The sequence below is a fragment of the Leguminivora glycinivorella genome, chromosome 13 (genome assembly GCF_023078275.1).
Source record: "Leguminivora glycinivorella isolate SPB_JAAS2020 chromosome 13, LegGlyc_1.1, whole genome shotgun sequence".
Classification (NCBI taxonomy): Eukaryota; Metazoa; Arthropoda; class Insecta; order Lepidoptera; family Tortricidae; genus Leguminivora; species Leguminivora glycinivorella.
Window position 1 is genome coordinate 21,360,487 of NC_062983.1, and position 26,841 is coordinate 21,387,327.

The 26,841-nt window shown below is 35.3% G+C and overlaps 1 protein-coding gene across 3 annotated transcripts in view; it reads left to right on the forward strand.

Moving 5' to 3' along the window:
- LOC125233001 (homeobox protein homothorax) overlaps window positions 1-26,841 on the forward strand; it is a 430,647-nt gene that overhangs the window by 23,437 nt on the left and 380,369 nt on the right. For all 3 annotated transcript variants that reach the window (XM_048138864.1, XM_048138865.1, XM_048138867.1), the window contains exons 2-3: window positions 2,368-2,540; window positions 7,376-7,517. In XM_048138864.1, coding sequence (XP_047994821.1) covers window positions 2,368-2,540; window positions 7,376-7,517 — 315 coding nt within the window. The remainder of the gene's footprint in view (window positions 1-2,367; window positions 2,541-7,375; window positions 7,518-26,841) is intronic.

Consider the following 26,841-nt stretch of genomic DNA (forward strand, 5'->3'; position numbering starts at 1 on the left):
CAAGAGCTACATACAAGTTTAAGTATCTTAGTTGTGAAAGGAATTTTATCAAAAACAAACCCATACTTGTAGATCCGTTTGCATAACATCTAATTAATCTTAATAGTGATTATTAGACCTAATCGTAGATATAAAGATAAATTTAATGTCACAATAAAATTATTCGTATCGTTACGCGATCGATATTAATCAAATTTGCCTGTTCGGTAATTATCGGTTTTTAGATAGTGAAATGATTTCAAACATTTATTTATTTTGTATATCTTGGTTCCAGACCTATTAGCGGAATCCACTTTATAAAAAAAAAACATACCAAACATAATATTACAATATTAAAAGGGCTTCAAAATTAAAAAAAATGGAACATAATCGTATACGATACGAGGTAAATGACACGTATTCGAAAGCGCCGTAGTTTCCAACTCAAGCATTTATTTTTTTCTAATTTGCAGTCCGTACGTGAATGTATTGTTTACCTGCCATTGCCAGTGCTAAGTAGGTAGCCAGTAACGAGACCTAGTGCTTACTTTATCGACTGAAACTGATACTGCCAGCAGAAATATAAAAAACAGTAGAATGGCTATAAAAACGCACAGTCCAAGTAAAGTCGACAGTTATGTGTTCCGGTATAAAGGTTTAAGTATTGACACAGGATGTTTATAAGAAGTAACTACGAAGAGATACATTTTGATATCTGCTTAGTTTTTAATCCTCCAACTGGCTGTTAAACATTTTTTTTCGCGGCGCAGAATAGCGGCCAGTATTTCCGCGTTAAAAGAATTGAGGCATTTTTCGAAGCTAAAATTTATCGAAGCGTGTTTGTCATGCCTACGACAACAAAAATGTCTACTAACGTTTTAGGCGAGGTAATGACGCATCGATCGGTCCAAATCGCACAGTCACTGTATTTGATAGCAGACCCGCTCTTCAAAATCGTTGGGTCTATTCATATAATACTTACATGCTACGTGCGGTTTGGAACGTTTTAAGATGATACATATCTATTTTTTTATATGGCTTGGATGCGAGTTCTTTAAGCCAAATACTTGTCTCAATTTCTTGTGGTTTTCAAAGCTCTTGCCATTGTTAGTAAACACACTATTGTTTTGGATATATGTAAGCATTTTGAACGTACGAAATTTGTTAGTAGAATAGAGTTTATCTGAATTAGTTACAATTACTTGAAAGACAAAAGCGGCTCTAAGTGGCCTGTCAAATATTCCTTAAGCCCTGTAATCTCAAAGGAATATATTTTAAAAGCTTAAGCAAGTTTAATTGATGGCAGATAGCCATCGGTCGATGACTCGACTATTTTAATGAATATTCAGTGCCCTTCGTTCTTTTTGGACAACTTAAAACTTTTTAATTGTAAGAGAGGTGTAAAAGGATTATGTTTTGTCCCTTTTTTGGGCACTTAAATAGAATGAGAGGTGAATGAAGGGGTTTATTCTGATTTGTAATGCCTTTAGAAGCGATGACTTGTTTCTTTGCAAAATGGGTGTTTATTGGTTTTTGATGAACATTATCAAGATTTTTAAATGTGCTATATATGTGACAATAAAGATGAAGTTTATAATTCTTTTGTAATAGTAAATAATAGAATATTTCCTGTCATTCTCTAAACGGTTAGAGTCAGGTGTGCAGTGACTCCACAAAAATCAAAACCAGCAATTTGAGTCACTAGCACACCCGTCATTCTTAGAGCAGCCGGAGCATGATCTGACCACAATGCATACTATTTATAATAATCTTATATAATTGTATTATATTAAAGATGAAATTGCAGGTGACCAGTGTGTCTAATTTTCATATTTTTGGATAACAGATAAGAATAACGCACAATCCTCATACATATTTTACAGTTAATTTTATCAGACATCAGACGTGTCATATGATTCATATCATTCCGTGGAATCTTGATTCTATTTAGGCAGACCCATCAAATTTCTATATATTAAATTCTGGCAGTTCTGATTCTGACAAGCCAAAGTCGATTCAAAGCTGGTTCCGACTATGTCACTTCCTCTTCTCTTTCTGATATTTCTTCCTTCATCGTCAAATTCTTATGCAGTTATGCTTGAGGGTCGCTATCAGCTATCACTATATCAGTACACAATATTGTAGTGTTTTTAATCCTGTGGACTCAGCACGCTAGTGTGATGTAGCTTATCCCGTCGGTACGACGTTTTCGCACCTGTATATTTAGGCTTTATCACCCTAGCGTGCTAGGCCCGCTGGTCTGAAAACTGAAACTAAAACACCTGGCGGTCTAGTACAACATGCGCACTCGTCTGTGAGTTCATACGAGAACTCTAGTTGTGCTATGCCGCTACATTATCATCTATCCTAACCTCAATCTCCTTACAGTACGACGAAGGCCTCCACGGAGGTGGTTACATGGAGGGGGGCGCGATGTACCACGAGCATAGACTGACGCACCCCCACCTCCCCGCGGTGCACTACCCCCCGCCCGCGGCGCCGGCGCACGCGCTGCCCGGCGAGCCGCTCGTCCACAAGAGAGACAAGGACGCTATATACGGGTGAGTCTGGTGGTAACGTGTGATGTTTCTATTTTTGAGATGGTGACCTCTGTACATTTCCTAGATCCTAGACTTTCGCTACCAAGAACCCGACTGGCATGCTTAGAAGCGTAGCGATTACATGGGTTTCCCCTGAAAATTCCAGAGCCCGGTTTCGAAATGTTGAAGGCTCTGAAATTCCCAATTTGTGCAACCACTTTATTAAATTTAAGAGTGGAAGTCAAGTGTACTCTATCGGGACCCATTTTTTATATTTCCTATATCCTAAGGCATGCTAAGGTCTGGTGGTAACGAGTGATGTTTCTATTTTTGAGCTAGTGAATTCATAAATTCTAATAAGGCATGCTTAGGCTCTCAAATTCGTTGCATTTTATTAAAGTTAAGAGTGGAAGTCAAGGGTATCTCAAGGTACGCTACTGGGACCCAATTTCTAGCTATATCGAGGAACATTATTTTGAACATTCGGGTTATCTTTTAAGAACATGAGGCCATCAGAATAAGATTTTTTTTTAGATTTAGATTTTGTTTCATGCATGTGAATGGTTTGTTACCCCAATAAAAATCTTGTTATTTACTGTTCCTCAGAATATTTTACCTACTTATTAAGAAACTAACATGGAGTATAATCCCTCTTTGCAGAAAACTCACATTTCCTTAATTGTATAAATTAGTCAATTAATCCGCGTCATAGCTCATTATGACTTTAGCTAAGCGTTTGACACGGTTGTCCAGCTTCAATTTTCCACCAGCCCCATCAGCATTGGATTCCTCGAACTAGCACTCTCCAATCGTGACGACACGCGCTATCAGTTATTACCTGATATAGACATAATTATGGATCAGTATCGGCGCTCGGAGGGTTATCTGATACCGTGATATGTCATAATCTCTGTTTGTTATTATTATGATAAATATTTTGGAAATTTGCGAGAAGTGTAAAATATTGAGAGTGATTTTATTTTGAAACCACTACTGCCAGTGCTGTCATCAGGCTTGTCACTAGTGAAAATAAGAGACATTAACACTCTCGTATAAAAATGTCAAAAGTCTTCACCTCGACATTGGCAGAATTCACCTTGCTTAAATTAGCGAGGAGTAACAGCAATTTTTGTAATTCAGTGGCACTATAAGATATTACAACCTCACGGTTGATTCGTGCATTTCCTGTCATATTCGCGAATTCACTCAATGGAAATAGGTACGTATGTACCTTGCTGGCATAACTGATCGGATTCTATTAACAATTATACTTTTCAGTTATTCATTATTTATGAACTAGGTACATGTTCATTTACTTTGAATTGTATACTATTTAGGTTACATTCTGTACCTTTACCTACTCTTGGGATTTCTATATCTGATTTTTCTCCGATCACTTCTCCATCCACACATTTATTAGTTTAGAAAAGTATAAATTAATACAAATATAACCAGCAGCTAAGCAACGTAAATAATGTGACATATTAGGACATTGATGGCTCTAACAGCAGCTATCAGTGACATTAACAGCTGCGCACGAGTCGATACTGTTAATTTATGGACGAGATAAATAGGAAAATTGATTCCGATTTTAATTTTTATGATATTTATTATTTATGGTTGTTATTTGTGGCATGGCGTGGGAAAATGTAAACTTTTTCGAAAGAGTGACTCACGTTAGAGCTGGGTCCGAGTCGTGGTAGGTATGCGACACTTAAGTTTGCTATAATTGCTATAGAAAATATCACATGATCACAGTAGGTAATTGGAATTTGAACAATTTGATATCTAGGGCAATATCTAACCAAAGATCGCAAGGATTAGATTATTATAAGATTTTAATCTTGAAAGGATTGTAAAACTTAAGTAAATAGTATTTATGGACTATCTACAAATAATCATTTGAAGTAACATTTTCAATGTCAATAAGCAATAAAAAAATCGTTTATTCTCAAAATAAACCCTTTTTTGACAACATTAAATCTTCTGCCAAACTGCAGGACAGTTTCTTGGCAGTGGGGACTCCCTTACATAATATAAGTGGGTAGAACTATCTAAGTGTTATAAGTTTACGCTAGGTAGAGTTTTGATGTATAGAAAAATATTGCATCAAATGGCGCAATATTTGTTCTGATGATGAAATCAAAATCCTTTATTGCTAATAAACTTTTAGCCCCAGTAAATTCCCCTAAACTCCGAAAAGGCATAATACTAAAATACTTGGTCAAAATTTGTGTTTCATGGCCGTGATGAGATGGTATCTGGTGGAGGCGCGACCTTTGCCACTGGGTCCATTACAAGAAGCTTAGTTTTATCAGACCAAAACTTGTCAACAGAGGGCGCGCGCCAGTGAGAGCGAATTGTGCCCTTCATTTTGTTTTTTAGAGTGATATTTAAGGTGTGCATGATGAAAATTGAATGGAAAAGAAGTGACATAAGAAATTTTTGTTAGGTGATTTTATCACCAGTTTTGTGATGTCTCCCTAAAGTTTTTGCTATAATTGCCAATATAAAAATGTAATATTATTTTGTTGACAGAAAATTACTAAAATGCTTATTAGTCAAATTAATGTCAGATCAGAGATTTATTATCTACATATGTAATATAAAATCAAATATAACATATATAAGTAGGTCAAAATATAACTCAGTTTGTTTAAAAATTTCTAGGTTATTTGCTTTTATTAGTATTACATGAAACCATAAACCTCGGATTATTTGACATAAAAATATTCATAACTCAACGCTTCGCTGCATCCATGTCCGAATAAATCTAACCGACTATAAACAATGAATATTTTTAATTTCCCGCCATAAATACGAGTTGTGTATTCAAAGGTCACTTCCACAATGCGTTTTTTACACTAAGTGCTGTATTTTATTTGTTTTACGCCACTTCTTGTGTTTTGCGCGTAGATGCGTAACCGTGTGAGTACAGTAACCGCGTATTACGATAATGGCTAATAATAAGTAGTGTATTTTCATATTCTGGCTTTTAATTTTCGTAAAATATGGTCCTTAATTTCGCCGCGCGCGCATCGATTCCGCTTAGCTCAGTCGTACGAGGTCGGTCTAATGTACGCAGATAGATCGTAGGTGTCAGGGTTTCGAATCCCGGCCAGAAATTAAGTTTTTGTTTTTTGTTTTTTTTTTTTTTGTATTTTGTATTTATAAGAGTTTTTTTTAATAAACTGTAAAATACAACCGAGCGCGGTCAGATATTAAAATCCTTGTCATTTTGATTTAAAGATGTTCGCGCCAGTTTTTACTACTTGTTTTGTCGTAATCGTAAAAGTATTTTTTTAAGCTTGAAATGCTTGCGAGAGTCAGTTTTTGTATTGATCACAGACATTACAGTATGTATTGCTTGCAAGGAATAAATTTTACGCAATTATCACATGCTAAAAATGCCGTAAAGATCGCTTTCAATGATATCGATGTATTGAATATTGATGAAACATTAATATTTCATCTCTCACTAGATAGCTATTTAGGTCAATTTTTATTCGCGTACGCGCCGAGCATTCTAAATATGCGAAAACAAAATGGTGTATTTATGTCTATCAATATGTTTTATTTGTACAAAAATAAAAATAAAACGGGAATCGGTAAAGTGGGGTGACTTAAAGATTTGGGGTTACTAACTACTCTAACTAGGTACCTACTCTTTTCGTACATTTGTACGAATTTCGGCAATTATGCTGCAGACATATTTTTCAGAATGAGCGAAAAACTGACACATCCTCCACTAGATGATATAGGCCATATGTTTCGTTTTGTAAAATCTCCTTCAATCATCCTATGCTTCAAATTTATGTTATTTTCGCACCAAATAAACTACATATTTCTATGAAATCAGTGCGTCGCTGACACTGGGACCCCACATCCAAGACACTAGATGATATCGGCAGCACGTCTCATCACAATCTGCATCTCATCTCGCTCGCGCACTCAATTATCCTATTGTTTGAATTTATATTTGCCGCGACTCAAGAGTGTGAAGGGTCTTTGATTTGCTCTTAAAGTTTTGATAAAGATTTATTTTGAATTTAAGGCTTGGATTTAGGATATGAACTTTAAGAGTTTTGAATGATTCACGGTTATTTTCATTAGACTTATATTGACCGGGATATAGACCGTGATTACCTTTTTGATTTTTGTCGAGCTCCCGATATTTCGACGCAGTTGCATGCACTGTGAGTGTAGTGTGTTTGGACAGACCATCGAGTGTGAATGCGACCAGTGGTAACGCTGAAAGTGAGCGCGAAGGAGGGTAGATCGCGCGCTGTCTATGCAACTTTAACATCCACCCGCCTTCGTCAGTTTTCGGGAAATATCGGGAGCTCGACAAAAATCAAAAAGGTAATCACGGTCTATATCCCGGTCAATATAAGTCTAATGATATGAACTTTGTTTTTGCGTTGGTCAGATTTGATTTGAGATCAGAAAAATTGCCTGAAAGAACCTTAGTGTATATTTTGCTTGCTTTTTGTGATTATATCATCAACTTCTGTCGTTCCACGTCAGGATCAATTACAGGCATAAATCTTCTGTTCCTTTTCAAAATCCAGAAATGTCTCATTGATTAACGAATTCCAATTACATAATCATCTATTTTTCCAGGCATCCCCATATTTAATTACCCAAATCTAATAATAAGCCCGAAAAAGTATATGCACTTTACGTTTTGGACTAACAGTAATTAAAAATTCACCACTAAGGTATCCATTTTATTTGATCCAATCGTCGTTACTTTATCGTTGTCTAAACGTCTCTTCCAAATGCTAGGAATTACTTGTTTCCTTACACTAGACAACACCAAGACTGCAATCTGACTAATCGGCAACCTGTTCCAGGCACCCCCTGTTCCCCCTGCTGGCGCTGATCTTCGAGAAGTGCGAGCTGGCAACGTGCACCCCGCGCGACCCCGGTGTTGCCGGCGGCGACGTCTGCTCATCAGAGTCCTTTAACGAGGACATCGCTGTCTTCAGCAAACAGGTACTTGATATTAAGACACGTATAATCTTTACTTAATCAGCTTATACTAGTTACACTACATGAACAATTACTTACACATTGAAAAGTTTAAGTCCGAAAGCGGACCCTTGCACTAGGCTGCGAAAACGCTAGGTTAAAGAGAAAAACACAACTTACACTACATAAGTATAATTCAATTTCGTAAAGCAGACTTACCTGCAAGCGAAATTTGTAATGCTGTGACGCTATGGCCTGAAGTGGATCTTAGCCTCCAAACCAAAAATCATGCATGTTTCTCAGTCAATCCAAGTTGTATCCAGTTGAAGGTAGATACTAGTGATTGTGATGGAAGGATGATGAATGATGGTGGTTCGTTGTTCCTATCAACTTATTTTCGTTAATAGTAAAATCTTTTGCATGTATCACTATCAGGCCAGGCGTTGCACTTTAAATGGTAGGCATTTTCCTGAAATGCAGTGCCCATTATGTATAATTTCTTTGACAATTTGGATTTATATGAATTACATTCCAATAGATACAGACAAGATGCAAAACTTTATACAAATCATGTAAGCAAAAATAGCTGAAAAGATAAATAAAGACCATTACGTGACCAATCAGATAAGGTGTAAATCGTGGTCACGTCAGCTGCGGATCACATTACATCAGCATCCATGCCACCAACACTCTTACCGATATAAGTATAAAGATCTTATTGGTGTGCAGTTTCATCAAGTTTTCCATGAAGGTGGATTCCGAAGTGCGATCTTCAGTTATCAAATATCGTGAAGATATCCAGTTTCTAGATTATAGTCTATAGCCTACGACTTCGAGTCTATGAGTCGGGAGGCATATTCTGATAATAATATCACTAAGTAGTTATATATTTTATATTAATTTCTTAGAAAAAAATGTGTATTATTATCTGTCAATGTCATAATATATCTCTGTGGCATTTTTTCGATCAGAAACGTCCTCTGTCCATGGCATATCACATGTAACTAATTATTATAATCAGAATAAGTACGTCTCATGTTCTAAAAATAATATCAACGTTTAAAATTATACGTGTAGTGGCAACATAGTTGCGCAAGTAACATTACCTAGCCAATAATGACGATAAGATCGTCGTAGGCTGCCTGTTAGTTGACTTGGCCATGCGTAGTAAATAAACAATTAATTGCTAATATCTATGCCGTATCTGACCATAAACAATCTATATGAAGGTACCAGTTTTCTTTAGCCTTGACTCCAACGCATAAATGCCTTCCTTTAAAACTTCCGATAGACATAAAAACAAAACCCGTTAACCAAAGAAGCTTTTTGTTTTTTAATGAAACTAAAACCTAGCTCAGAAAATGGAGCATTTTTCAGACACGATAGGTTAAAAATTCCACGCGCCGAGTATCGTATCCGCCAATAATTCGATTTCATATTTCCACGAAAAAACCCAACGGCGGACCGAAAATCCGTAATAAAAATCCATGCTTCCCCAATTTCCATTCCATACACAGCGTCCATTCACTGCCCGAAATTACTCTGCAGAACACTGGCCGGAATAACTTTGTGAACGCACCTGCCGTCCCATCACGATTAAAAAAAAAAAGTAAAAAGCGCGCGAACGCATTGGCATATTAAAATGTCGCGCAAAATGGCGGCTGTAAATCACTAGCTGCAATTTCTTACAGTAATGCTTTAATAAGTCTTAGGCGTAATTAGTAACGGTAAAATCGAATCGGATCGGATTGCTGTAGGCGTTTCAGTATCGATTGTTCAGGGTCCAACTCGTAATCGTTTAGCTCTATGCTTGTTTGTACGCAAATTTTATCGTCAACTAAATTAAGTTTCGTATCAGTGGGACATAATCGATCCGACGCGTTTTTATTTTAATTATCATAACTCGTGAGTTTCTTGCCGGAGCGAATTGAATTGCAGGTTTTTTTAGCGAGGCAAGATGTCGTCTAAAGCCAGTTTTTGTAAAAACAGAATTATAAAAACGGCCGTCAGGTGATGTCGCCGCTTTTTAAAAGTTCAAGTAAATCGAACAATGGTGGACCCACTGTTATTACCCATGAGTGAATTTTTGTTGTAAAAGCGAAAGTATAAAATCAACGTAGAAAGCGGTTTCAACCATAACATTTACCCAATAACAGTAATAACATGACAAGCCGAAACGAACTAACACGTATCATTTGAATAACAATAAAACGTTCAAATAGAGTAATTTTACAATCGTTACCGTAGAACTGGCAATCAGTAGAGCCAACAATCAAAACCGTGTAATTTTGTCAATTTTTATTACCGCAAGTGTTTTTTTTTTCGATACACAATAGGCGTTGACGTGCTGCGGTGGCAGCCAAACGTCTTCACTCGACGAAAGAGGTTTTAATATCAATTCTGGCGGAAGTGACTTTGTATCGTCGTAATGATATGAAATTTCCCTTTATTACCAATATTATTGAATCGTTATCAGTCAAAGACTTCATTGTACTGTAATTATTGGAAGTAAATGGTATTTATAGTTGTTATATTGCAACTTTTGACCTGAGATAACTGGTCATGGAACTGACCGTTATTATTTATTGTAGATTGAGGAAGTACATATACATATTACACAAGTGATTTTATAACTTACTTGGAGACAAAAGAAAATTGTCTATAAGTTAGGAAGAGAAAATAATTATTAAATTAGTTTGGTTTGTTATTTATAAAGTTGAATAATAGGTTCTTTTATCCCCATAGATTCACTAAGAATTTTAAAAATATAACAGATTTTTAAAAAACTCTAAAATATTGCAATTATCATTTTCAAAAAGTCTTATTGTTACGCCGTTGTCTGCTGAGCGAACACGTACTAATAAAATATAACCGTCCGAAGTCCTCTCAAAACCCTTTCAATCACAAAAAAGTCTGTCACTAAACGCCCGATTGATATCAATTAATAAACAATTTATCATTAGTTCCGTGTTAATCGCCTTAATTGCAATCGTAAAGCTTATCGGGTGCACTGAGATAAAATTCGGTGACGACTCATAATAAATCATAACCTTGTTTATTTTCGACGGCTATGTTATAAATATAATTTAAGTGGCCGGCTGATTGATATATACAGCCACTTGGGAATGCTTCACGCTTAAAATAATGATTATAAGTAAAATTTGTAATGTATCATGAATATGATGATTGACAGTTGTGAATTTGACAGCTCGCGCGTTCCGTTTCTCGTATAACTGGTGTTACTGAAAATTGCATAATTAAAAGATTTATTTTGTTATTATACATTTCGGTGAGAAATCATGACATTCTTCACAAGTTATTGAAAGCAAAGATCTTTACACGGGATAGCTCAATCACATTTTTTGCCATACGAAATTTAACCTTATTACTGAAACAGAAAGTCGATCGTATCAGACTAGCGAAAACGGTCCACATGAGAGGGCACTGTTTGGGCTGGTGTCCCTCTCGCACGTGTTGCCAGTGTTAATGAGGTTCCCATATTAGTAGTATTTTTATCTGTATATTACCTGACTTTATAACTTCTTATTTTATTTTAATGTTATATTCAATCTAGGGTTTCGATATATTTCAAAAAATTTGGAAATAATTATAATGTAATTATTTTGATGCCAGTAAATCAAAGATATGTATAATTAAAAAATATGTTCAAATGGGTATTAGTAGATTTGGTAATAACTTTGAAAATTGACTGGTATCCCCAATGTATGACAGTGATGACGTCACTGACTAATGTTGACATTGTCAATAAGTGCGAGAGGGACACCAGCCCAAACAATTACCTCTTATGTGGACACACTTTTTGACCTAACCACAGTATAAAACCAGTAATAACTCTTCTTACAAACTTCACGCCGCGCGGTGTGTCCCCCTCCCTCCCCTCGCATGCGGCGAAAACATGCGAAACTGGTGATTATTGGGCTGGACAGTCGGGGCCGCGTTTGCGCGCTGTGTTGACGTGTTGAGTTCGGGAGAAAATGACGTCAGCACCGAAGACATATTTTCGTTACTGTAGTGTTTATGGGTGTATGGAAAGTTCTCAAAATGCGGAAATGTCATTCTTTAGAATTCCTAGACACCCAGAAAAGTAAGTGGTTGTTATATATTTGCAGTGTTAGGTACATTATTGCTTACGTAAATGGCGTAAAAGTGAGATTTAAAGCTAGAATGACACATTAAAATCAATAAGGATTTATCTGTAACGACATTTAGGTAGATGCTGCGATCTATCTAGCTCGAAAGTTTGGTACCTATTTAAATATTGTGCAAACATCTATTCAAACATTTTATGTAAATATGATTTCGTCAGTATTTAAGAAACAAATACGTACTTGAATCTTTATTAGATAAAAAGGTAGAAAGAGCGTTGGTACTAGCATAGCGCCATACACAGTTACTAATACGAGTAGGACAGTAGGTACCTACGTTTCTAGTTCAAACGAATCTTTTTTTTATTGTGATGGATTGGGTGTATTCTAGAGAAAACATATAAAATGAACACTTAAATTAACGCTTTTGCAATTATTGTTACACAATCTACTATTGCGCGTATGAGAGTAATATATTTATAATGATTTTTTGTGTCTTCAATACTGACTAATGTGGTGTCATGACGTGGTATTGTTATACTAAAACCTACTTACAGTTAATAGTACCTATTAGATTTACAACAACTTACATTGTACGAAGTCGATTATAGTAACGTTGTACATGTACAACCCTGCGTGACCTTGCGCAGTAGTAACGACCGCGCCGCCGCTGCCGGAGATTAACTACTGATATATCCTTATACTGTGACCTAACTAAACAATCTAGTTTAATAATTCTAAATCTATGATTGAAAGTAAATGCTACGAAATAAATTTATAGGATAAAAAAAATTATCATTAGGTAAAATTGGGGTTCGAAAACCTTTTTTTTGGGTAGCTTAAGACATGTAACCCGTGTGGTTTATTTCGTATATTCCATAGTACGTCGACGAAAGTTAAGTATAATGTGGGAACACAAAAATAATTAGGACCATGTGTGTGACACCCTACGTTCCATTCTCACATATGTAATCATTCGGAAGCAATGTCTTCAGCAAAAGTGTTCATAATTAAAACTATGAAATATCTCTGTTTGATTGTTTCTCATAACTAAACATTTGTAACAAACATGACTTTGACTCATATATAGTAGCACCTCTGTATAGTAGGTTCTATAGTGTTGTAAGTTCAATAAGCTCTGTTTTTGAGAGTCCATTTCGGTTCATTTAGCCGTTTTAGATGATATTCTCATTTCAATAAAATGTATGTTACGTTGTGGTTTAGAGTGTTTATTCCAAAGCGACAAAACACTTTTACCACCATTAGCGAACTTTAAAATAACGAAAGGAGCGTACGTTTCTAGGTACCTTATATATGTCACCCCTTAGATTTTGGTGCCAATAGACAACAATGGCTAGATTAAAGAGGCCTACTTTTTATACGTAAAAATTTGGCCTCTTTACTCCCAGTAACATAGATAAGAAATACCTCTCTACCATAACCAAGCATGACCGCTCTCTATATCCCACAATTGGCATAAATAGTGATATCCCTTAGCATAAATAGTAAAGTGGTGCTTCTTTAATTGGTAGAGTTTTTGTAGAGCGATGTAATGACAAGTAATTAAAAATAATGCTGGAATGATAATTGGACCGATCGGTTTTTGTGGGGGGGTCCAAATAACCCGGTTATTACACATCTGGTCTTAACTTTAGTAGAGTCTTATGTATATGAGGTTTTCTATACATGAAGCATAGCCTTCTTTGAAGAAAATCCACAATTGACTTTTAGACGAATATATGAAATATTATACTAATATGTATAAATGTACGCATTTTTTTACAGTCGCAAACAGAATGTAAATAAACTTATTTCTATTACCTATTTATTAATATTTATAAAAAATATATAAAACAATTTAGACTATTATTATGTTACCCAAAAATAAAAAGTATTTTTTTAAATAATTAAAATGCGATTTTCAAACCATTGATTTTTTCACCCTGGCCACACCGCTCGTGATCTAGCAACATTAACAGTTATAGCAATAAATTAAAAACATTCCCATTGCAGTTTTTAGCACAGTACACAAGCAAAGCAATATTAATGGTGTTCTGATACAGATATCGATTCAATAATAACCTATTACCATTTTTAATTACTGTAATGGCTGTTAATTGACTTGTGTTTTAGCAGACAGATATTTATTCGTTTTAGATTTAATTGTAATGGAACAGGGACGTAACGTGGGAGTTAGAAAGCATACTTTATGGCTTTATTTGCTCATAATTATTTGACGTTATTGGCATTTTTTAAACCATGGGATTATAGCTGAACACGGAATTGGTCTTAGTCTATGAACAGTATGTAAGAACTTGTGTGGGAAGTCATACCCACCACGACGCGAGGTGGCAACAATGTGAACTTTTTTAATTGCAATTTAGAACGAGGCTTATTTTTCTCTTATGTGCAATACACATTACTTGTCATCCACTTTAGAAGTTAGTACAGTCAGCTAAATTATTAATTATAAGCGTTCTTGCCTACATATTCGTATACAGGTGTTCTAAGCCAATACCTATTTTTAAGAACTTATAAGTAAGTAGTTCTGATGGGTACATTTTTTTTATTAGCCACTTTTAGTGTCCCCCTGCTGGACAAAGGCCACTACTTATTTTGGGTAGAATGCGTCCAGATTATCCCGTCTTCTCCTTTTCGGTCTGCTCGGCATAACATATTTTATGAAAATTCAGCACACACAATAAAAAATAAAACCAAACAGAAAATAAAACTCACGCGCATTAAAAGCAGCGTTGAAAAATTAGGCCAAGTCCTCCAGACTGCTATAATGTATCGATGCATACTCGGGCTATAACATATCAATCTTGGCACAGTACGTTACCCGCGCCGCATTAATGAGCAGGGCCACGGGAGAGTACAGCCAAGTTCGGAGAAAGTTAGCTTAGGTAATTTATTTATTTAAAGTTTAATGCACATATTGCAATAAAAAGTATGAATGGCAGACTTACAGCTTTAAGACATTCATTAACAGTCAACTATTGGGCAAAACAGAGATATGTAGTTAGTTTGGTGCAAGATTATAGGGTCAGTATGAGATTAGAATGATTTAAACAAGATTGCTTTGATACGGCTTTGACATTTTTAAATGATATAGTAAAAGTTAAAACATATACATATGAAATTATTAATTCCTGTTGGCATAAACAGTGTTCAATTTTAAATTCTCTAAAAGTAAACCTTGTCAATCTGGTTTTATGCATATCCACCCGTGCTACTGACTATGACTGTACTATGACTGAACCTTAAGCAAAACTGGAGTCGTAAAACTGATAATATTTTCATCTGTGTTTATATTAAACCTACCTACTTTACTACACCTTGGTAGCAAAAATAGAAATTAAAAAGTGGCAAACATCGTAGTGCCATCCTTTTCAAATTAATAAACTTATGCGAGAAAATGGGACAACACTAAAATGTTTCCAGTGTTAAATTTCTACTCTTTTTTTCCAGTTTATACATTAATACTTTAAATTATATGAACATGATTAAACTACATAGAAGCATGTGGTTCAAGAACTTGGCTACAACAATGAGATTTTAATTACAAGCAGAGTAGCGCCGTCGAAAAAACGCAGCCACGGACCGGCGCGCGCGCAGCATGATCTATGCGCAGACCGTGAGGCATAAACAAACTCTTTAGACTTTATTACAATGAAATAAAGTCAATTTTAAGTCAGTTGGGTTTTAGTCGAGCGCGTCTGCTTACATGTATTATCGGTTGCTGATCTCAGACTTGCGCACAAATATATCGGAAATATATTGGCAATTTATTCGTAAAACAGTATTAACAATTTTAAAACATGTACATATTGACAAGGTTATTTAGTCAGTGAAATTGTATAAATATTCCTGAGATTTTCTCCTCGTGGATGTTTAATTTAAAAATAAGAAATGTGAAGGTGTAAGTTGTGAATGGTGACAAAAAATTTTGCAACTTGGCCGTATCACTAATTGTGACGAAAAATCGCTAATCACTTTTTACGCCTCAATCTCTGTTTGGCAGTTACATTAAAATTGCAAAAGTGTTGCCAGATAATGTCTTTATTATGCCACAGTTTATTAATCCTGGTCACACCTTGTACAAAACCACATGCCATAAATCATATAATGTCAACAGATGATAAATATGTGAAAAATTATTTATGACTGCGACAGATGAATATATTCTTATAATTCTATGGAAACTTGTTCTGACAAATGTAAACAATGCAGCAATTGTAAGAGAACAATAACATACATACCTATTTGTTTTTAAATAAATATTATCTATAGGTATACTTCTTACAGTGAACATGCATATTTACATTGTGTTGTTAACCAATAACATGCATAGGATTTGAGAATCGGCTCATATGTCCAGGCGTACATCTACTTTTGCCAACTACTTTTTTTCCAGGCGCGACAAGAGAAAGAAGTCGAAAGACGGACTGAAAACGCCTGGAGAAGCTATTGGTCCATGAAACATCTCATGAAAGGCGATTTGCCACTGTCACTTGAGCGAAAACTCATGGACATGGGACACCACGCTGCGCTCCAAAACAGAAATAATCGACGTAGTTCAGAAAGCGGGAAAGCTGAAGTGGGACTGGGCCGGCCATGTCTCTGCCGAATGCCGAACGAGCTATGGGCCAAGATTACCACAGAGTGGCAGCCCAGGTCAAAACGGGGACCCGGCAGACCACGTATGCGATGGCGGAACGAGTTAGACTCCTTTTTGAAAGAATGGCCGAGGACTGCACAAAACCGGGAGGAATGGAAAAAGCGGGGGGAGCCCCTTGCCCAGCAGTGGGACATCGCAGGCTCTTAATAATAATAAAAAATAATGAGATGTTTGTGACACCATAAAAAATAATGAGATTTTTGGCCAATACGTATCCAACAATCTCTGCATCAAGTGAAAGATTGTTGGATACGGTCGACCTAAGGTAGCAAAACTTATCGACGACTTCCATTTTATGTTTTATTCATAATTTTACAACAAATGTACTAGTAAACCCTCAGTACCGAAAAGTACCGAAGAACCGGGATTTCCCGGTTCTTTCCCAGTACCGGAAATCTCAGTCCCGGTTCTGGGACTGGTACCGGTTCTGCATTCCCTAGTGTTAACTGTATTTTTGACATAAGGATATATTTATAGTCCGACAAGAAAGAAGTTAAAATGTGGCAACATTGTAGTGTTGCTAGTGTCCCATTTTCTTACACATATTGATTTGAAAATACGGCACTGCATGACTGCACTACAATGTTCTTTCTTAACAAAAAAGTTTGTTGGTGCATTTTAAGTTACATGGCATGAAGGGAGTCATGTACCTGCATGAAAAAAATCTGCAAATAAAACGAGTGAAATAATTAGAAAAATGCCCATATCACGATCTCACACTAGATTATCCCACGCCACCATTTGACATACACCGTTGCTCTTTCCACAATCCTTGTTTACATCTGTCCCGACAATAACACAATCAATTGTCATAGGATCAAGTCGCGCAATTTACTCCTTTGTCACTCTGATCCAATTTAAAAAAAAAGAAAAAATGGCGCGCGCAGCTGCGCTGGAGCGCGCTAGAGCGGAACGGCGATACGATACGTTTTTTGTTTCGCTCGCACGAGTTTTTTTTCTCGATAACGCATCGGCGATTTCGCTTTATCGTCCCCTGAGTTTTTGCGGCGGATTCCTTCTTTCGGGCTCTCGGTTTCACTTGAGAGTTTGTTTGTGATTTTTATTGGTAATGTTGACTTAGACTTGTATGTAATTAATGAGAAATGCCAGTGTTAGTGTAGCAGATAGGGGAGCTAGTTCCAGATTCATATTTTAAAAGACATGGATGACAAACCTACAAGCAAGATATAAATATGATGCGAAGGGGAAAGAAAATAAATAGAAAACAATAACAATTGTAAAAGAAGAAGTAACACCGTTATTTATAAATAATTATATTAATTAGTCTCCAATGACTATCAATATAGTTCAGCAAGAAAATGTTGAAATAACTATATTATTATTTATAATGGGATAAATAAAAGAAATGAGTCACCTTTTTAATACGCAATAATGATAATGATATCATTGTTATTGAGTAATATACAAATAAAATTCTAACAAAACAGGAAAAAAACAGTTGATTCGCAAAATAAACGTACATTTCACAGTTAGGAATTTACGCAAAATCACTATTTCATGTTTACTCATCCAAGTTCAAAAACACTATTACAATGAACACTAATGCGGCTATTTTAATTAATTAGGGAAAAAGATAGCAATATAACAGTTCGGTGCGTGAACGGGATAGCGCGAGTATGTTTTAAATGTGGAACTATAATGGAATTAGGGACGACGCAACAAGGTTAAAGCGAACCGATACGTAATGTTTTTAGTCTGTGGTATAAAATAGCAGTGTTTAAAAAGCCAGTAATTTTATTATCTGTGTAAAAAAAAAAGTTACTCTACCTAATGATCGACCTAAAAACTACAAATTGCACAATAACTTGAAAAATAACTTATCAATAATAATTTTCAATTATTTTGGTTAATGATCCAAATCAGCTGGTAACGCACTTGAATTACAAAATCTAGGTTACAAAAGAAAAACAATATCGTATAGTAGTGGAATTCGCACTTTGAGACAAGCCTAGTTACACCATGCGAGAGCGTCAGTGTTGCCAACCTTGGACTTTACCAATAATTAACTATTTTTTGATGCAAATATGTCACCTTTTTTCTAGCTCTTCTTACATTATTTTTCTATGGATCACATTTCGCTAATATCGTTACAAGCGGTTATGGATTTTGGTACTGGTATAAATAGTTCAACTTTTTTACAATTAATGTTGTTTTTGGGAACTTACATGATTTAAGATTTGCTCCAAATTAACAAATTTCATAAACTTATAAATGTCAGAAATACGTAATATGAGCTAAATTACGTCTGAATATTTCTTTATGCAAGAATCATTGCTACCCTTCCATACTTTTTCCTACAGGACGTATGTTCCTATCCTATAGCACCTGTGTTACTAAATATAACAGTATTAGAACCTAACCAGCAACTTTTTCATTCAAAGTTGGCAACACTGGATCGCGTGCGGCACTCAATTAGTGCTGACACGCCGACCGACTCACGTCGAGTTTTTGTCCACTTAAAACGACTTTAATATGCCGATGAACTAATCATTACGCTCTTTCATCACTAGTTTACCTAGGCGCACCATAGTTAGAACTGGCTGGACAATTTGAGAAAGGAACGCGGAAAGCGTTCGATTTTCGATTAATAACAATAATAACGAACGGCCAATCATATTGTTGTTTACATAGAAGCGTGTGTATTGGCGAATATTTGAATAACGATTAGTATTGACCTGAAAAGCCTAACTACATGGTTTTTTCGAGATCAGCACGCAATGTATTCGATTTTCGATTTGACGTTTAACAAGTTAATATGGAATTGCTGCGGATTTAAAAAAATAATTACTCTTAATTAACAACACTTTTTAATAAAATGATTATCCTATATGATTCGTTGATTAGATACTATAACTGGATACATTATTCGCCCGTATGGAATCCACACGCTGTATAACAGAATAGACTGGATAATTTAAAAAGGAACGCCAAAATTTGTTTTGGTTAGGTCAAGTCGTTCTCGTTCGATATTCAAATTACAACAGTTCATTTCATTATTCTTTTTTAGAACCGACTAGATAATTTGAAAAAAGGAACGTCATCATTATGTTTTATCATTACTTGTCAACGATTTGAAAATGGAACGCAAAAAAAATATCAGGTTACTCGATGCACAATTACAACGGCTAATTTCATTAATTAAACCCGACTGGACAATTTGAAATAAGGAATGATGATTTGATCATTACTTTTATAGAATCGTTAGAATTTAAATTTAAAACGATTTTAATAGCATGAATTATCTTATTATCGCTAATTTACTTCCCATACAACCATTTCAGTCGCAAAATCTTCAAATCAGTAACTAACTGTCAAATGTGACATAACGCGTGGTAACGTCGTGCAAACAATGCGACCGTATTGATACAATAACAAAATGTAGTCGTCGTGTGCACTCGTTACGGTAACAAAATGTGTACGAATTTGTGGCTGTCAATGTCACTGTCAGAATGACTTTTAACGACACTTTATTAGTCGACGTTTGCACACATAACGGTAACAACATGTGGACGAATTTGTGGCTGTCATTGTCACTGTCAGAACGGTTTCTGACAGTGACATTGACAGAATTTGTACACACATGTGTAGGTCTGATTACCGAACTGCTCCTAAACCACTGTATCCGCAAATGACAATCTGAAATACGAAGGTTTCTCAAACTGTCTTGTGAAGTTGTGGACTGGTTGCTTTGAATCATTTAAATATGAGCGAATTAAATAATAATAAACGACGACGACCATTTAAGCACTCTTCGACATTTTATAGAAATGTGGGAAAGTTAAGAAAAGTGCAGAATGATAATACAAATACATAAGCACTTTATAGTTACTTAATGTATTAAATATATAATTTTTAATTCTTATTGATAAAAAACCGGCCAAGTGCGAGTCGGGCTCGCGCACAAAGGGTTCCGTAGCAGCAAATAAAAATTACAGTTAAATCAACCTATCTCAAAAACTATAAGAGATACTTTGATCAAACCAAAAATCGTTGAAAGAGTTAATTAGCATGCATCACCTCTATTTTTTTTAGAATTTTATACCCCGTAGTTATAAAAATAGAGGGGGGGGGGGGACATACTTTTTACGACTTTGAGAGCTGATATCTCAAAAACCGTTCACTTTAAGAAAAATGTTTTTTAGAAAACTTTATATCATTTTAAAAGACCTTTCCATTGATACCCCACACGGGTATGTACATCGAAAAAAAAATTTTCATCCCTCAGTTACATGTATGGGGGCCCCACCCCAATTCTTTTTTTTTACTATTTAGTGTCATAATTTTGTAGCGGTTCATACAACACATATTCCCATCAAATTTCATCACTGTAGTACTTATAGTTTCCGAGTAAATCGGCTGTGACAGACGGACAGACGGACAGACGGACAGACGGACAGACGGACATGACGAAACTATAAGGGTTCCGTTTTTGCCATTTTGGCTACGGAACCCTAAAAATGAAGTGTAGTGTTGCTGTACACAATAAAAGTAGGAATCAAATGAAATAGAGTATTTACCGTGATATTAATAGAATTTCTGTTGCGCAATGACAGTTTTTTTCAGTACAGATGCTGCTTTTTTTAACGCAGTAGTGCGAGTAAATCAAGCAATGATTTATTTCTTGTCTGGTCGAAACTCTTAGCTTAGATTTAGGTACTGAAAATCGTCGTACGATACACGTGCGAAAAGGACATTCACAACTCGTGTCGATTTAAAACACTCCCTTCGTTCGTGTATTAATTTATCGCTACTCGTATCGATTTTCCTCTTTTCCGCACTCGTATCTACAAGTATTTTGTTTGGGTTACAAAAAAAAAAACACATTATTTACTCTACTACGTTTTATTTATGTCTCTTTAACATTACAAATTTGTAGACACTTATCTATACAAAAATCTTGACAAAAGAAGTACAGATCGCTGAAATTAATGTTGATAGTAATATTAATGACGACTACTTCAACAAGTGTCAATTGTGAAATGCCGCAAAATACTAGTTGCTCTATAGAAGACCATTTATAATAATATGATCCCCGACCCTTTACAACCCAGCAGCTCGGTACGCACGTTACAATTTTTTTTAATCTTCTTTAGTGAGGGCAACTGAGTACGACGGCATAATATTTAATTGTTTATAAAGTTTGAGGATACCTGGAAAAAAATAATACAAGAAGCCATTAAATTTTGAAAATATAATAAATATTCACTGCTTTCGGTCACGCGTGTACGCTGCGACCATTTTGCGACCGTTTGTCGACCGTTTGGTGACCGTTTGGCGACTGTTTTTTACATGGAATATTACCGTCTTAATCCATATTTTAACAACTTTATTGGTTTTCTAGGCATTATTTTTATTATTTCAGTATAGTATAAGCACCGGAGCACTAAAACTTCACCAATCAATATACATAACACGCAAACACCGAGTAGTCAATAATATTATTACTGGTTAAACTGAGGTAAATTGATGGCGCGTTGATAAATTTAGACTTATTTTATGAAATCACTCGAGCAATTTAATTGGCCTTGGTAATTAGCCCACATTATATTACAAATGCATACAATATTTATCTTTAACAAATTCTTACGCCATTACATTTTAATGTCAAATGATTTTATTTCTTTTTTACTTTGACGTCTCTGACAGTCGCCATTTGAAAAGAATGAAATGAACGAATGATTTTGGGAAAGTAGTCGCCAAACGGTAACAATGTGTGCACGCGTAGTGCACACTTCTGTCACTTCTGTGACCATTTGTGCCTGTTACCAATCGTCCCCATTTGGGTCGCCGCGACTAAACGTCGACCGTACTGCGACTAAGCATTGAGACCCGAAGACCTGTGTGTACACAAAATAGGAGGATTTGCGTAGGAACGGCGACCGATTATGGTTATATGGGTTAGGCGTGCAACAAGAGAAATAAATAATTGAAAAAAAAACATGAATACCGTAAACATACCTACTTGCAAAATTTGGCAATAAGTAGGAATTACCACTGTGCAATAAAAAAAATGGCAGCACACACACGTCATCTTAGCATTCGAAAATTTGAAGCGGCGTTCCTGTAAAACTGTCCAGTTTGAAAAAAGAAGTCCAACATGTAACAATTTACTCGTACGAAATTTAAATTCGAGGGTTCGACATTAGAATAAGCCAATGCGACAGTCCTCCAACGTGATTGGTCGGCCAGTTTTCGATGCTAGGGTTGATACATTGAATATTTTCACGGTTGCATGCGTTAGGGGTTTTTTGGGTTGGTATTTCTGGAGTCACCATTCCGGCCAGATTCTAGTATGGCAAAAATACTGTATAGGTAAGAGAACACATTCGTTGGTCATGTAAGATCTTTTCTTAATTTTTACTATGTGATTATTACATAATTTTTATTGTATGTCAAATGGGTACAAAACGGACTTAATGCTCCATGGACATAAAATAAAGTTTGCTTTTAAACGACAATCACCGGGTGAGTATAAATTAACCGAATGTATGTTTATACATTTAATTGAATATATTCTGATTGCACACAGATCTTCGGAAATTCGATTTCGAAAAGCATTTTTATTTATAGAAAGCGAACAATACAGGACGATTAGCGTTCCGTTTTTGGCGATCGCCGGCCGCGGCCTTTTTGCGGCGGGCCAGGAATGGCGGTTTTTGCGGCCGCGACACAAAATGCGACAAAAATGGACGCCAAATGAGTATTAATTCGCGCCGGTTAATAATGACATAAATACACTAGGTGCGCGCCGGGCAATACAGGCTGCTTGGGTACTCTGGGTAGATTTTTGATGCTGACGAGGATTGTAATATAATAGGGAAACGTTTTGATATATGTAACGCTCTTCGCGACACCAATAAACCAAATTCAGTTGCAATTTAGGTTGCTAGGTTTACAAAAAGGCTTCCTTAAAAGTCCATATCGACCCTTTAATAGTCGAAGAATGTATTTGAATCACATACCTACATACTTATGTAAAAATCTATCTAGAAAAATAATAAATAATTTTTCACTGCTGCCTAGCAGGTACTCTGCATTTTTTTTTTGTTGAAAAAATCGTCGTGCTAAACCGACTTAGTACTATTTAGAATTAAAGACTAAGAAAGAAAACTAAGTGTAATATCAATCGTCAGTACATAATATGTACATTGTACACATGTACCATTGTACCTACATAATATAACTCATGAATGGATGTGTATAGTCATTAGTCAGTATTTGTCTTCCCGCTAATTAAAAAAAAGTGTGAATCTGTCATCTTCACATCACCCTGTGCCTCACTATAATTACGAGCTCCTCAACGCATACCTTGCGACACGTCGCGCCGGCAACTATCTCTTTCTCACACAAGTAACAGTGTATGTCACCGTCTTTGTCTACACGTTCCATTTTTAAATGGTAAACGGTTATGATTGAATTTCGACAGGGTTGTCACATTGTTTTATTGGTGAATAATGCCACGGGTCTCGGATACAATGATATCCTTCACATAAATTTAAATGTGTATAAAAATGATGTAATAAAAAATATTTACAGCTATTTTCGCACCGTATAAACACTCAACTTATTCCAACGAAATTCAAACAAATTTTAATCTGTATTTCAACATGTAAGTCCTTTTAAATCAACATGACCCACCATAATCTCATTAAAAGCCCACCCCCTACTAATCTAAGCGGAAATTCGCATGAAACCTGTTTCCCATCGATCGTACCTAAAAATAAAAAAAAATACTCATTATGTATTTGACAGGCCAGATCCCAGCCGCCATCTTAATTTGACCTTCGCGCAACACATTGAACATTGGGTTACTACGTTTGTGTAGACTTTGGGAGTATCATGTTATAGTGGGTACGATGACTTGAAGACCAGTTTAAGAAGACCTTACATTGCTAGTTAGGAGTATTTGATGAAGGGTCAGCTTAAAATAGGGGTTGGATAGGGAGGGCCAGTCACAGGCAGCTGACGGCTTAGAGGGTGTTTTACCTACTGTCGGTAGGTATTTTCGTGGCTATTTTTATGTTGTAGGTATTCTGTTATTGAGAGGTTATGTATCTTCGAACGATCGGCATACAATGGGATGCGAATGTTTAGATTTTATTTTTTATGCATTTCGTGTATAGTGTTTTTTAGGGTAGGTATATATTTATAAATACTTGAGTTGTAAATTGAATATACCTACATAATACATATTATTATGACATTTGTGTTTTAAGAAAACATATTAAATTAAAAAACTAACATGTTAATGTGACACTGAAATTACAATTCATGAATCTCTGTATCTTTACAAAATGTCATAAAATAATTATATACCAAAAACCAATTGGATATTTTTAATTTAATGAAACCAATCAAAGAAATATCCAATGAACCAAAAATTCTTAATAAGTAGAGCTAAAATTTATTTATTTTAATCTGGCATGAGAACGCACGCAAACAGCCAAAAAAAAAAGGTTTATGAATCCATATGTCCGTTATAACTTGAACCGCGTTCGAATTTCAAATCTTATGGAAGAGGTTTCTTTTTAAATTGGTTTAAACTTAAGAAGGATTAACGGACATCTGCCATTGGAATTCAATATTTTGTAAAAAATAAAATATACTTTGGAAATGTTAAGCCTCTTTTGTGTGTTACAATAATGTTGCTTTTATTTGGGATAACGTGATATGCTTTTACAAAGTTTAACCAACTGCCCGAGATAGAGGAATCCTAGTTTCATTTTCGATTTATTATTACAAATATATAGTTAACTTTTTTAAAGTGAAAAACGAATATTTTTTTATATTTTATTTGGCTTTTTAACTCGAAGATTTCCATATTACTATCTTGTTCAACTATTACATATCAACTAACAAGCTAAAATTACCTTTACATAATCTATGACAATTGCAAAGTCCCCGAAAGGCTAATAGCGGCCGGGAAATTACAGTATCATTACATTTCAGGCCGCAATTACAGGGGACACCAACCTTTTCCCACTGAATATATCAGCGGATCAAACGTTTACCATCTCTGTAATTTTATAGCAATTAAACTAGCCTAGAATTTCTTGGGCTTTAGGTAATAGAGTTTGAAATAGTGGAGAAATAAGTACTAGAAAATGATAGGTTGTAGGTAGTCTTTAAGTGGCACGTGATGGGAGTTAAGGGGAAAGGTTGACGATCTGCTACTTACCTTAATTTACTGCCTGCTAATGGAGGAGGAGTTTTTTTATTATTACATACATACATACAATCACGCCTGTATCCCATAAAGGGGTAGGCAGAGCACATGAAACTACTAAAATGCAAATAAGATATTGTATATTTTATTATTAATTTACATATTTATTATATATTTTATATTATTATATTTTATTATTAATTTAACTGTAATTATTTTATAGCAATAGGCTAGTTTCCTATACTTAAAATAAAACATTTTATGCAGTGCACGAAATAAAGCACCACATAATTAGAAGAAATATATAGACAGTAGTTATGTTTTAACATAATTTCTATTTAAGAAGTCAAAGAGAAAGATAACAAAGTAAATGAATTGACCGTGACGTCACTCCGTTTTGACAGTTTTTTAAAAAAAGCTGATTTGACTGGTAGGAAACTAGCCTATTATTGTGTACTGAACTGAATAATGATTTAAGAAGGATAATTGAGAACTTTTAAGGTTAGTTAAAAAGCTAGGATAAAACACGGATTTCTTTAGATTTATTAACAGTCTTCCTGTTTTTCTTCGGCTTTGGAATTGACGTATAAGAAATTTGATATTTAGAAAAAGTTTGAGGTCTGAGAAAAGAAATTAATAACAGGTTTTGTACACCATTCACTCATCCTTACATTTATAAACCTAAGGAAAATTATCTAAAACTACTATTATTGTATACAATGATACAAATTAACATATTACAAAGATATAAAGAAAGGGGTAACTCAATCAATACCCAACCCTTTGTAATTCTAAGATCTAAGACACACATTATCGAGGTTTTATACCGAAAAGTGCAATCAACCCTCCCGCTGCGCAGGGTTCCATACGGGGGTTCCGTCACGCAAACCAGGGTTATTTGTACGAAGCAGATCAATCAAGATTATGTCCAGTAATGCGTTAACCCTTCGGCCCCCTGGGGGTCCGATTGCTTCGTCAATGTGTCAATGATTAGCGAGTAATATGAGTGTTTCTAGTCAAAAATAACATGTGTCGGTGATAGGCTGGGATTATAAGTATTCTAACACCTGTCAATTTAAGACTATTCGTTTTAAGTTTAGTATGTTTTTAATATAATCTAAATTAGGCTTAGTATGACAGAAATTAAAGTATGTAAACGGGCAAATTTTGATATATTATATATAAAGTAAAAAAAAGTAAAGTAAAAATATTTATATACCAAAATGAATCAATTAACAGTAACAGTTGGCAGTGACTCCCACACTAGGCTGAGCCTGTATCGTGGAAGTCGTTAACATTTGACATATATCTCAGAAGATGTAAAATTATATACATAAAACTACTATTAAATATGTATGTACTGTTCAATATTTT